Source organism: Crocuta crocuta, unplaced genomic scaffold, assembly GCF_008692635.1.
Source record: "Crocuta crocuta isolate KB4526 unplaced genomic scaffold, BGI_CrCroc_1.0 scaffold59, whole genome shotgun sequence".
Lineage (NCBI taxonomy): Eukaryota > Metazoa > Chordata > Mammalia > Carnivora > Hyaenidae > Crocuta > Crocuta crocuta.
Window position 1 is genome coordinate 2,745,005 of NW_027551578.1, and position 13,498 is coordinate 2,758,502.

Consider the following 13,498-nt stretch of genomic DNA (forward strand, 5'->3'; position numbering starts at 1 on the left):
AATTTGTGTCCTTTTTATTATGCATTTTACCCCCCATGCAGATAAGGGTACAATGTGATGTTTTTGTTTAAAATAACTTTCTCTTTCTGTGGGTTTTATACTCAAATTACACTTTCTCTTTATATAACTTTTTTTTTTTGAGAAATGAATGCATCTGGCATGGGAAAAATGTATATTTGTGGTTCTTTTTTTAAAGGAGAATAAGGAATTTCAGTTTTGAAATAGTTTCGAAATGTTCTTGGCTTAAAAGAAAATAAGTTTGCTTGAATGCTATTGTAATTTGGCTTTCATTTTTTCTCCCCCTTCAAACCAATGTAGGTAAAATCCTTAAGATTAAAGCTTCAGAAACTTCAAGAAAAAGCAGTTGAGGATGATGATTATGATAAGGGTGAGTTTTATTTATTTATTTATTTATTTATTTATTATTTCTCGTTTTCTCTGGAATGTCCCATTTCTCTTTTATCCTCATTCATACCTGCTCTCTATACCTCAATGAATTATGTGGTCTATTCCTCTGATCGCCGCTACCCAGTAACAATTCACTGTCTTACCACACTATTATTTTATGGATTTCAAAGCACTTTCTGCGCATTAATCACTTGGGTTATAAATTTGTTGATCATCCAGAAATACCTGGAGTACTTGCACAATGAAAGTTATATTACCTCATCATCTGCCTGCCTAAAGTGTGATATATCTATAATTTATTCATTCATCAAAAAAACTCTTTGTTGAATACCTATAATGTGCTAGGTAAGGTAGCAGGAATAGAAAAGTAAGGTGGACACATTTTATTTTTTTAATTTTTAAGTTTTATTTTTTTAATGTTTATTTATTTTTGAGAGAGAGAGGGAAAGCACGAGTGGGGGAGGGGCAGAGAGAGAGGGAGACACAGAATCTGAAGCACGCTCCAGGCTCTGAGCTAGCTGTCAGCACAGAGCCCGACATGGGCTCAAACTCACGAACAGTGAGACCATGACCCGAGCCAAAGTCAGACGCTTAACCAACTGAGCTACCCAGGCACCCCTGGACACATTTTATCTGATCTTAGGATGCCTGTAAATCTAAGCCCTCCAGGAGCTTTTTGACTTTATACTCTCCAGGACCAGAGAGAGAAAATGAGATGAGTTTAAGAAATGCCAGCCTGTGCCAAAGGGGTCAAATGTACCAAACTCCCATGTCGATGGACCCAAATGTTTGCTAGAAAGGAGTAGTAACATGAGACCAGAAGATGGAGTAGTTGTCCAGATACCAGAAAAAAACAGTTGACATGACCATCCCAGAGTAGGAGCTGGAGCAGAAAGGGCTGATATGACAGCTTAGAGGACACAGAGCAGACTGGGTTGAAGGAAGGATTTCAGGGATGGTTGGCTCGGGAAAAGTCTTCAGGATTCTGAATGCCAATTGCAAGAATTCACAGCCATTTCTCCTGGATCTGGGGAAGAGAGAGGGCTTAACATCCGGGTTCCCCCAGACCCTTATGAATTTGATAGATAGTCCTGGGGATAACCAGGTTCAGCACACTCAGGACTGGTCTGGAAATGGAATGTAGGCTTAAGGATTCTTAGCTTAGGGGCCTGGGTCTTCAGCCCTATTGACCCGTATTCTTGTATTCCCAATGAATACATCACAGCCCGCTGGCACTGGGGCACCACATGAGTGGTGTGAGTGATCTCCAAAAGGAGGTGGCAAATCCTATTCTAGAAACACTCGGGGCTGGTTCTGTGTCGCGTTGTCAGTACATTTACCACTGAGGTGGGGGTGAGAGCGTGCCCGGGTGGGAGGAAGGAGAGCTCTAAACTCTACCGCTCTTTCTACAGGTCGTCTTGATTTTGGGGAGGGTGCTGGCTGTGAGGGAGGAGGCGGGTCTGAGGTGAGGGCCCCCCACGAACCCGGCACAGCTGGATGTGGGGAGCACATGAGCAGTGCCTGCACTGCTGACTTTTGTCTGTGAAGGGAACCTAGTTTGAAGCGCCCTACTGCTGCCCAAATGACTTGTCTCTGGCCTGGGCCGTTAGTGCACAGCTCTGCTCTAACACACAAAGCCGAAGACACAAGTGGAAAACCAGGCCCTCTTTTTCTGATCGAGGCCTGGTGAACTTTCCGGGCTTGGTTTCCTCAGTGGGCTTCATTAAACAAAGGCCTCCCTTCTTCCGTCTTTTCTCCAGAGAGCTCTGAAACACCCAAGGGAGCACAGTTGGATAAGATATGCCTCATCGGGGAAGCCAGAGGAACAAAGACACCTTTGTGTAGTGTTTCCGTCTGCATTTTTTTTTATTTCTGTGTCAAGAATGAGAAGGTCTCCCGAATGACAAGTTTGGGGGTGGGATGGGCCTTCTGCATTTCACAGGCCTTCTGGATGGTTGGGAGGTAGATTGGGGTGTGAGAAAGCACGGGTGCAGGGATCTACTTACTGGACGACTGGGCTGTGGCTGAATTCTAGAGGCAGGGGCTGGTCAGGGGCTCTGTCCTTCCTGATCCACCAGGAGTCTGTGGGCAAGCACCCCTGGAGGTACTTAACACACCCACTCACATACCTCCCCCTTTCTGTTTAAACTCGCAAACCTTGCAAACCTGGTTCAGGGTGTGGAGAGGTGAATATTCTGATGAAACGTGTAGTGGGGCCGGAGTCAGTCAGTGTTTTGTGATGAACGAGTGAGTTACTTGCTGCTAAGCGCATAGGCGCCCCCGATGGCATGCTCAGTGAGCGCAGGGGCCGAGCACTCTTGCCGCCTGAGAACGGATTACTCAGCTCATCCGCAGTCCCCTGGGCGGGGTGCATGTGGGGAAGACTTGTGTGTAGAACTTGGCTCATTATTTAACAAAATTCCTACTGAGCATCTCGTATATAACAGTGCTTCACAAACTTTAACGTATATGTGAATTGCCTGCGTCGTGTGTTAAATGCACCTTCTGACTGAGTAGGGCTGCGGTGGAGACTCCGTTCCTCCTGTTTCTAAAGGATGCTCCACTAGCTGTCCAGAGAACCGATCTGGAGTACAGATGGGCTACGAGGAAGACACAAGGCCATTTTTAAAGACCCCCCGGGCGCTGTCCTTAGGATTTTCATCTCAGGGAGTTTATGGCCCGGGAGGGGAGATAGCATGGTACACGATAATGATAGTGACGTTGCATGTAACACGTCTCTTAAAATGTAAACAGAGGGAGTTCCAAAAGGGGAGGAACTACTTCTGCGGAGGTGGGGTAGGTGAGGATCCAGCCCCGTGAGGAGAATGGGCCCGGAAGGTGTGGAGGATGCGTCTGGAAGGGCATTTTAGAGAACGCAGAGGGGTGTAAAAGCCACCGTCCGACGGTTTGATTATCTGGACATGAGACGTGAAGCTGGCTGTTGTTGGAAATGGATCATTGCAGGACCCAGTTGGAACAGCGCATGGACTGGCGCATAGGAGGTGATCACTAAATTCTCATAAACCGATGGCCAAGTCATTAGGGAAGTTTGATTGACACTGAGGTGGAGGGTTTGTTGTAATGAGATTTGTTGAAATCGGATCCGAATGAGATTGTGTTTGTCCCATGGTTTACCCGGGGTTTTAAGAACTGTGACTTTTCTTTATACTCAGCCTTCATGGTCTGTGAGTGGACTCACTTCTGCCTCTGTGTTCGAGCAGCCATGGGACTGTGCCCTGTCTTGGGGGAAGGGGGCTCCTCGAGTCTGAGAGGTTTGCCAGGAGAACCTGGGGGGCTCTCCTCTGGTTTTGTTGCTTTTCTCTCTTTCTTTCTAGTTTCACTCATAAAAATGTCTTTGAGTTCCAGAGAAAGGAGCACTTGGCACAGAACAGAAATTTCCATGTTTTATCTCCTCAAAGTGCTGGCAAATTGACAGACATCAGTGCTTGTCTCTGTTTTGGCTAACACAGGACAGAGACTGGAAAAATGGCAGACATTGCTTGAAAACACTGCCAGGTTAACTAACAAACTCCAAACACCTGGGACACATCTTTGGGAAGTTCAGAAGCACCTATGTATGTAGGGAAATTTAGAAAACCACCTGCTTGCTCAGGGCAAGATACATTCTCAGAGAAGAGCCGAGAAGACCCTAAGCTTTCATTCGCAGGATGATCCTGGGGCTCAGGGCAGGCCTGCTGAAGTGTTGAAAGAATACCCCGGCACAGAACCAATCTGCAAAGACTGGGAGAGGAATTTGTTTGTTTGTTTTGGTGTCTTTGTGTGTGTTTCTTCTTTTTTGCTTCCCCCCCTCCCCCATGCTTTCTTTTCTGTTTTTTCTTTTTCTCCTGGCATTTGAGGAAATCTCTGCCTAAAAACTGGCTGAACACTAGCTATAAAAACAGAGACTGCAGTGATCACACTCCTCAAGGAACAGTCTTTGCAGAAATAGTTTGGAAAAGTATCTAAACAGATGGACTACTTCAGCCTTCAAACATGTTGATGACAACAAAATAAAAACAACATAAAGCCCCACAACCTGGGGGATTTGGAAAATCTGATTTCCAGAGTCATCACGTTATAATATTCAAGTGTCCAGTTTTCAACAAGGCATCTCAAGGCGTACAAAGAAATGGAAACACATGACCCTTTGGAAGAGGCAAAATAAATGGACAGAAACCATCCTTGAAGAAGCCCAGACCTCAGATTTATTAAAGACTTTAAAACAGCTGTCCTAATGATGTTCAAAGAGGTAAAGGAAACATGGATGAAGAACTAAAGGAAATCAGAAAAATGATGTATGAACAAAATGGGAATATCAATAAATAAATAGAAGTTGTAACAAGGAATCAAATTCTGAACTGAAAAGTATAGCTAAAGTAAAATATTCACTAGAAGGGTTCAACAGTCTATCTGAGGAGGCAGAAAAACAATCAGCAAACTTAAGATACAACAATTAAAATAATTTAGTCTGAAGAGAAGAAAGAAAAAAAATGAGGAAAATTGAAGATTGTCTCAGAGGCCACTGGGACATTATCAAGCAAACCAACATATACCTATGGGAGTACCAGGGGAAGAGAGAGAAGAGCAGAAGAATATTTGAAGAAATGGTGGCTGAACACTTCCTGAATTTGGTGAGAGATATCAATCTACAAATTCAAGAGCTCAGTGAACTACAAGTGAGGTAACCTCAAAGAGACCCACAGGGAAACGCATAATCAAATTGTCAAAAGTAAAAGACCAAGAGATAATCTTGAAAGTAGCAAGAGAGAAGCAACTCATCACATACAAGGGATCCTCAATAAGACTGACAGCCATTTTCTCATTACCGTAGAGAGGGAAGGCAGAGGGAAGATATATTTAAAGTGTGGAAAGAAAAAAATTGGTGATCAAGAATTCTATACCCAGCAAAACTGCCATTCAAAAAAATGAGGGAGAGGAGAGCCTGGGTGGTTCAGTATCCAATTTTGGCTCAGATCATAATCTTGAGGTTTGTGAGTTCAAGTCCTGTGTTGAGCTCTGTGCTGACATCTCAGAGCCTGGAGCCTGCTTTCGATTCTGTGTCTCATTCTCTCTCTGCCCCTCCCCCACTTGCACTCTGTCTCTCTCTCAAAACATTAAAAAAATGAGGGAAATAGTAAGAAGTTTCCAGATAACAAAAGCTAAAGGGGTTCATTACCACTAGACCTGCTCTGCAAGAAATGCTGATGGGTGTCCTTCAGGTTGAAATGAAAGGACATTAGAGAGTAGCTTGAAGTCATATGAGGAAATAAATAAGTCAGTAATGGTAAATAGAGGGACAAATATAAAAGTCAGTATTATTGTATATTTTTGTTTATAATGCCACTTTTTACTTTTTACATGATTTAAAAATCAAATGCATAAAGTTTATAAATTATAAACCTATGATACTGAGTGCACAGGGTAAAACGATGTAATTTGTGACAGCAATAGGAACGGAGCTGTATAGGAGCAGAGTTTTTATATTCTATTGAAGGTGAGTTGATATCAATTCAAATCATGTTGTTTTAGCTTTAGAGTGGTAAATTTAGCCCCCATGTTAACCACAAAGAAAATATCAATAAAATATACACAAGAGGAATCAAAACAGTTCAGTATAAAAAAATCAATTAAACCCAAATGAAGACAGTAATAGAGGCAATGAAGGAAAAATAAAGACATACAGAAAATGAATAAGAAAATGGCAGAAATATGTCCCTCTTTCTTTTTTTTAAGTTATTTATTTATTTTGAGAGAGAGAGCAAGCACGCTCAAGCAGGTTAGGAACAGAGAGAGAGAGAGAGAGACAAAGAGAGAGAGAATCCCAAGCAAGCTCTGCACTGTCAGTGCAGAACCTGATGTGGAGCTCAAACTCATGAACCATGAGACTGTGACCTGAGCCAAAGTCAGATGCTTTACCAACTGAGCCACCCAGGTGCCCTAGAACTATGTTCTTCTTTATCAATAATTTCTTTCAATGTAAGTGGATTAAACTTTGTAATCAAGGGGCACCTGGGTGGCTCAGTTGGTTAAGCATCTGACTTTAGCTTAGGTCATGATCTTGCAGTTTTTGAGTCTGAGCCCTACACTGAGCTCTCTGCTATCAGCTTGGAGCTTGCTTTGGATCCTTTTTCTCCCTTTCTCTGACACCTCCTCCCACCAAAATTAATAAATATTAAAAAAATTTTGTAATCAAAAGGTAGAGACTGACAGATGGATTAAAAATGATCCAACTAGACACTATTTACAAGAGACTCACTTTAGACCCAATGACACAAATAGATTAAAGTGAAAAACATAGTCCATGCAAATGGTAACCAAAATAGATCTGGGGTATCTATACCATTAGACAAAATAAACTTTAAGTAAAAAACTGTTATGAGACAAAGGAGGCATGATATATTGATAAAAGCATCAATTCATCAGGAAGATACTATAATTTTAAATATACATGCACCAAACAACAGAGCCCCCAAATATATGAAACAAATATTAACAGAATATGATTCTCTATTATAGTTAGAGACTTCAGTATACTACTTTTAATAATGCTGAGAAATCTAGACAATCGAGACTTGACTGACACTGTAAATCTACCAGACTTAACAGACATATATAGAACATCCCAGTCAAGAGCAGAATACATTTTTCTTAAGTGCATATGGAACATTCTCCAAGATAGACCACATGTTGGGCCACAAAATAAATCTCAATAAATTTAAAAGATTGTAATCATACAAAGTATCATTTCCAACCACAATGCAGTGAAGCTAAAAATGAAAACCAAAGGACAATTAGAAAGTATACAAAATATGTAGAAACTAAGGAACACACTCAGAGAATTAATGGGTAAAAAAGACATCTGAAAAGAAATTAGAAAACATTTAGAGGTGAATGAAAAGGAAAACCCAACATCTCAGAACTCATGGGATACAACCAAGGCAGTAATCAGAGGAAAATTTATAGCAGTAAATGCTTATATTAAAAAAAAAAAAAGGAAAAAGATCTCAAAATCAATAAACTAAGTTGACACACTAGTGAACTAGAAAAGCAAACTAAACCCAAAGCTATCAGGAGGAAGTAAAGATTAGAGCTGAGATAAATAAAATAGAAAATAGAAAACCCATAGAGAGAATCAATAAAACTAAAATTTAGTTCTTTGAAAATATCAACCAAAGTGATGAAGAAAAAAAGAGAGAAAATGGGAACAACTAAAATTATAAATGAAAATGAGAACATTAATCCCAAATGTATGAAATAAAAATGAAAATGAGAGAATACTATGAATACTTGTATGCCAACAAATTGGATAACCTGGATGAAATGGCCCAATTCTTAGAAAAGCACAAATTACCCACATTGACTGAAGAATGAGTCAAGAAATGGAATTAGTAATCAAAAACTTTCCAACAGTAAAAGGTCCAGGACCAGATGCCTTTACTGGTTAATTCCATCATCTATCTAAGAGGAATTTAACACTAACCCTTCTTTAACTGTTATGAAGAATAGAAGAGGAGAGAATACTTCCTAACTCATTCTATGAGGCCAGCATTATCCTGATACCAAAGACGAAGCCATCACAAGAAAGAAAATTATAGATCAATATCACTATTAATTATGGATGCAAACATCCTCCACAATGCTGAGGTATAGATGCAAATCAAAGCCATGCCCACTAGGATGGCTACTATCAAAAAAATGGTGAATAACAAGTATTGGTGAGAATGTGGAGAAATTGGAACCCTCACACATTGCTCTGGGAATGTAAAATGGTGCGGTGCTATTGTGTTTCCTCAGGAAACTAAACACGACCAATCAATTCTACTCTAAGTATGTTCCCAAAGGAATTGAAAGCAGGGTCTCAAACAGATATTTGTATGCTCATGTTCATGCAACATTACTCACATTAGCCAAGGGGTTGCAACAAACCCAAATATCCACCAGTAGATGAATGGATAAACAAACTGTGGCATATCCATTGCAGTGGAATATTATTCAGCCATAAAAAGGAATGGAGTCCTGATACATGCTATGGCACAGATGAATCTATTTTTTTTTTTTTTTACAGAAGAGATGAATCTTAAAAACATTATGCTCATGGGGTGCCTGGGTCACTCAGTCAGTTAAGCAGCCAACTCTCGACTTCAGCTCAGGTCATGATCTCACCATTTGTGAGTTTGAGCCCCGTACTGGGCTCTGCACTGACAGCGTGGAGTCTGCTTGGGATTCTGTCTCACCCTCTCTCTCTCTCTTTGTCTCTACCTGACTTGTGCTCTCTCTTTCTTTCAAAAATATATAAACACTAAAAAACCATTATGTTCAGTGAAATAACCCAGACACAAAAGGACAAATATTGTATGATTCCACTTACATTAAATACCTAGACTAGGCAAGTTCAGAAACAAAGTAGATTGGAGGTTAACAGGGACTGGGGGAAGGGAATGGGGAGTTACTGCTTAACAGCCGCACGGTTTCTGTTTGAGATGATAAAAAGTTTTAGACACGTAAGTGGTGATGATTGCACAGCATTGTGAATGTACTTCATGCCACTGGATTGTATGCTTAAAAATGGTTAAATGGCAAATTTTGTATTATACATATTTTACCACCATTATAAAAACTAATGGAATGTACCCAAACCCATTGAATTGTATACTCCAAATGGGTGCATTGTATGGCATGTGAATTACGTTCGACAAAACTGTTTAAGAAAAACAAGGACAATATTGATTTTGCTCATGAACCTGCATTTTGGGTGGGGCTGAGTGGGTGCAGCTTATCTCTACTCCAGACATCACCTGGGGGGAGGGGGCGGTGCTTGAAGGCTGGGACTTGGAATCACCTGCAGTGATGGTCACTCAAGTGTCAGGTGGTTTATGCTGATTGGTTCAGGCTGGATGTCCGGGGGCTCCACGTGTAATTCATCCCAGGTAGGATTCTCCAAGCACAGCGTCTTGGCTACAGTTTCTCTTGATGATCGCTCAGAACACTTGTGCACTGAAGATACAGCTTATCACGCCCCACAATCCCAACATAGGATGGTGGGACATGCGTGGCATCCCTGCTATAGACACTTGTTCTAGAAAGGGGGGAAGATAGGGGGTCCTTGGCTGCCACAAGTCCACAGCAATTCTGAAATCCAGCTGGGCTTCTGTTGCCAGTTCCTTGATTAGGGTTTATCCCTACTGCCTGGGAGTGATTTTCCATGGCGCTCAGCTCTGACCCGTGGGCTCCTGGTTCCACACCCTGAGTCCTCTTTCCTTGTCCGTAAGTGGGAGCCTGAATTTGGAGCCAGGTGGTTCCCTCAGCCCGCTTCCCACCCCTATAAGCAGTGGACTTACTGGGGGTCTAAATGTCTTTTTCTCATCTTGTACTTTCCTTGTTCTTTCCAGCTTGATATGATTCTTTGAAAAATGTTTTGGGTTTCAGATGAATCGATTTATAATCCACTCCATCAGACAAAAGCTATGCCCACAGATCTCTTTAAGAATAGCCTCTTTTTCAGGCTCCCTGTAAGGCTTATGGGAGGTGAGGTAGGGGAACGATGGTCCTCAGATTCTTACAGGGCTGTTTGACTGCCTGGAAGGGTCTGTGATCTTCCTGAGATCTTAGAAAGGGTTTTACAGTTTATGTTCTTGGCCTCATCTCTTGACCATATTTCCCGGAAGCATTCTGGGGTTGATCTTTGCCTGGGAGCCCGGTTTAGCATTGTTTGTCATCTGAAGAGGCTGGGGAAGAGGACCAGTGTTAATTTCAAGCCCAGCAAGTCCTGACCTCTTTATAGGAGGTCGTTTCCTTCGCTTCTTCCTCGCTTCTTACACTGTAGTGTGGCTGGCAAGGAGAAGCCAGGTGGTCCCTCAGGCCCCTGCCTGGAGACCTCCCTCTCCAGACTACCCAGCTCAGTGGGTGCACTTTCTAGTTTCTGTGTCACCTCGGGTAACAGTGTTTTCAAACTTTCGCTCTTCGTTCCAGCTTCTAATGGACATTTCCCTCTGTCTCCTTGACGTCTTCACCCCCAGCCTTCTCAAGATTAATCACGTTTCTCCTATGTCTTTAGGGCCCTTCCAACTTCCAGGCACTGCCCAGTCCCAAATCTGTGGCCACATGTTTTGGGTTTTGTCATGACAAAACCTGCTACGGCACCAAAATCTGTTCCTGTTATCTGTTGCTTTGCAGCCAATGACCCCCATCAGGTTGAGGGGCTTATCAAAATGACAGCATTTATTGTGCTCAAAAAAATCTATAATTTGGGGAAATCTCAGCAGAGAGAGCTCTTCTTTGCTGCATCTGGCCTTAGCCAGGGAAGGTCACAGAATGAGTGGGGCCTGGGGTCATCTGAAGGCCAGCTCTCCTGTTGGGCAGTTGATGCCTGTTAGCTGGGGTTATGGCTGGAACACCCATTTGTGGCCTTCCCATGGGGGCTGTTCGGCTTCCTTACAGCGTGATGGTGAGTGTCCTGGGGGTGGGGAACGGAGGAGGGAGGGAGGCGGAGGAAAGTCTGTTGCCTTTTATGACTTCATCCACAAAATTATGTAGTGTTAATTCCACCACATTCTATTCACTTGAAGCAAGTCACCAAAGTTAGCCCATCTTCAAGCAGAGAAGAGTTAGGCCACTTTTGGATGGATGAATGTTTTTTTAATATATATTTTTTAATGTTTATTTTTGAGAGAGAGAGAAAGAGAGAACAAGTGGGGGAAGGGCAGAGAGAGAGGGAGACACAGAATCGGAAGCAGGCTCCAGGCTCTGAGCTGTCAGCACAGAGCCCAGCGCGGGGCTCGAGTTCGCCAACCATGAGATCATAACCTAAGCCGAAGTCAGATGCTTAACCGACTGAGCCACCCAGGTGCTCCTGAATGGTGGAATGTTTTAAGACGATCATACCAGTTCACTCCATGTGGAAGTTTAAGACTTTTATACTAATGGTACCGTGACTCCCTGCATGGCTCCAGTTTGAAAACTTTCAGGGTGGGGCTTGGAGCTGGTACCAATTCCATGGACCAGTTGTTGTAGCCAAAGGGGTGAGGCAGTGTAATTAGCCAAGCATGTTTACCTGTCTGTCTCTGTGATGAGGTGCGTACATCTGCTGCGAGAAGGTGAGGGAGTTGGTGCCGAGCAGATAAAAATAGTAGCGTAGTTCACTCACTGCTTCGTGAAACACACACACATGAAGCAATTAAGGATGCCTGAGAACAACATATGAATTTCAAAATGAAGGATGTTAAAAATATACAAGAAGACTAACATGGAAACACTCTGAACAGAGTTTATTCATTTAGTCAGGAAACACTTATTGAATGCCTGCTGTTTCTAAGCACTCTGCTGGATGATGGGAAGCCGTGGTGAATTAATACAGTCCTTCCCCTTCTAAAACCTGCTCTCACATATTAGTTTGAAGTTGCCTCTTATTTAGAGATTTTCCAGAGACTTTTGTCCTAATCCTCCCTCGGGAGCAAAGTAACCTTTGATTTGTCTCTGGCGGTGACCACATCCAGGGGGGCTTTTGTGTGTTAGATTAAGGAAAAGCTCAATCCATCAACTGGTTATTATGGGGCCGGTTGGCCCAATGTCCTGTTGGTGAACTGACTGATGGCTGAATTCAGTCGGCAGAATTAACCCTTCTATTTCTACATGAAGTGACAATTAGAAATAATGAACTCTGTTCAAACTGGGATAGTCAGTACTTAAACAATACCTTTAGGCAAGCTGTGAAAGATTTAACAGGTGTTTACATATTTAGTTTTAATTTTCCCTATGTTTTTAGTGGAGGTGTAATTTACATACAGTGAGCTGTGGAATGTTTCATAACCCCCTCTGCACCTCGGGGTGAGGTCAGCTCAGCAGGCAGAGCTGAGAGTCCCAGGACAAGGTAAGGAGACTCCGTGCCAGGGTGACAGTGCCCTTTTGCCCTATAACGTGTACTTGAGCACCAGTTCGCTCCTGGATAAACTACGAATGAGAATACCTGTCCTTCTGTGTGGGTGGAAGGTTAAGTGTGATCATGGTGTACGTGAGGTGCTTGGTGCACAGCTTTGGCAGTGCTGTGTGAGCCGTGGCTTCTTTTGAACAATGTCTGCCAGCAGTTAGCATTAGTACCCTGCAAAGAAGATAGAATGATTTGGCTTCTTCTTTTCTGTTTGGCAATAAGACCCTTCCTGGCACCTAGCCTGATTTCTTTGCAGCTGCAAAAAATTTGGAAATGAGGTAAAGCAATATATATTAAAACATGCAAATTATAATGAGGCATTTAAGGCTTGACTAACTCTTCACATCTTCCTGTGGCAAACTATTTTTCTTCTCCGTGGTAAATTTCATGACCTTGAATCTTGTTCTCTGCCTCATTTTCTGTTGCATGACATTGGATGACATTGAGAAAATGAGTTTGGAACTCTGCTTGGGCTTTGAGAAAATTGGGTATCCTGATTTTGAGGGTGGATGGAAGAAAAAAAAAGGCGAGGAAATTGAGACATAAATGGAAGACTGACGACAAGAGGAACTGAAGAGAGATTGAGTCTATGCTCTGGTCATTTTTCTGTGGGTCTCTGCTGCTTTGTGACCTGTACCTTCATGGGCAGAGCAGGTTAAGGTCCAATTTTAATTCACCCATTTAAAATGGTCATCTACAGGGGCGCCTGGGTGGCTTAGTCGGTTAAGCGTCCGACTTTCGCTTAGGTCATGATCTCGCGGTTCGTGGGTTCAAGCCCTGCGTCAGGCTCTGTGCTGACTGCCAGCTCACAGCCTGGAGCCTGTTTCAGTCTGTGACTCCCTCTCTCTCTGCCTCCCCTGCTCACGCTGTCTCTCTCTCTCTCCTAGAAATAAATAAAAAACATTAAAAAAATAAATAAAATGGTCATCTACAAATATGACGTCCATTTCTTCTGCATAATGTCCATGCTATGGTGCCCCTGCCCCTACTTGGGACTCCTTGCCCTGGTGATTTACTGTTGGACAGCTAATCTGTTTTTACAAACTGCCCAGGCACTTAATTAAATCTTGCATCCTGTCTCATACAAAATTGACAGCAAATTTGCTATTGACACATCCTGGATGACAGAGACTCACACCAGAAGAGAGCCCTGAATGGCTGTTCCCT

The 13,498-nt window shown here is 42.6% G+C and overlaps 1 protein-coding gene across 1 annotated transcript in view; it reads left to right on the plus strand.

Annotated features, from left to right (window-relative positions):
• DISC1 (DISC1 scaffold protein) overlaps positions 1 to 13,498 on the plus strand; it is a 303,581-nt gene that overhangs the window by 11,429 nt on the left and 278,654 nt on the right. The window contains exon 3 of the mRNA XM_077751688.1: positions 319 to 388. Coding sequence (XP_077607814.1) covers positions 319 to 388 — 70 coding nt within the window. The remainder of the gene's footprint in view (positions 1 to 318; positions 389 to 13,498) is intronic.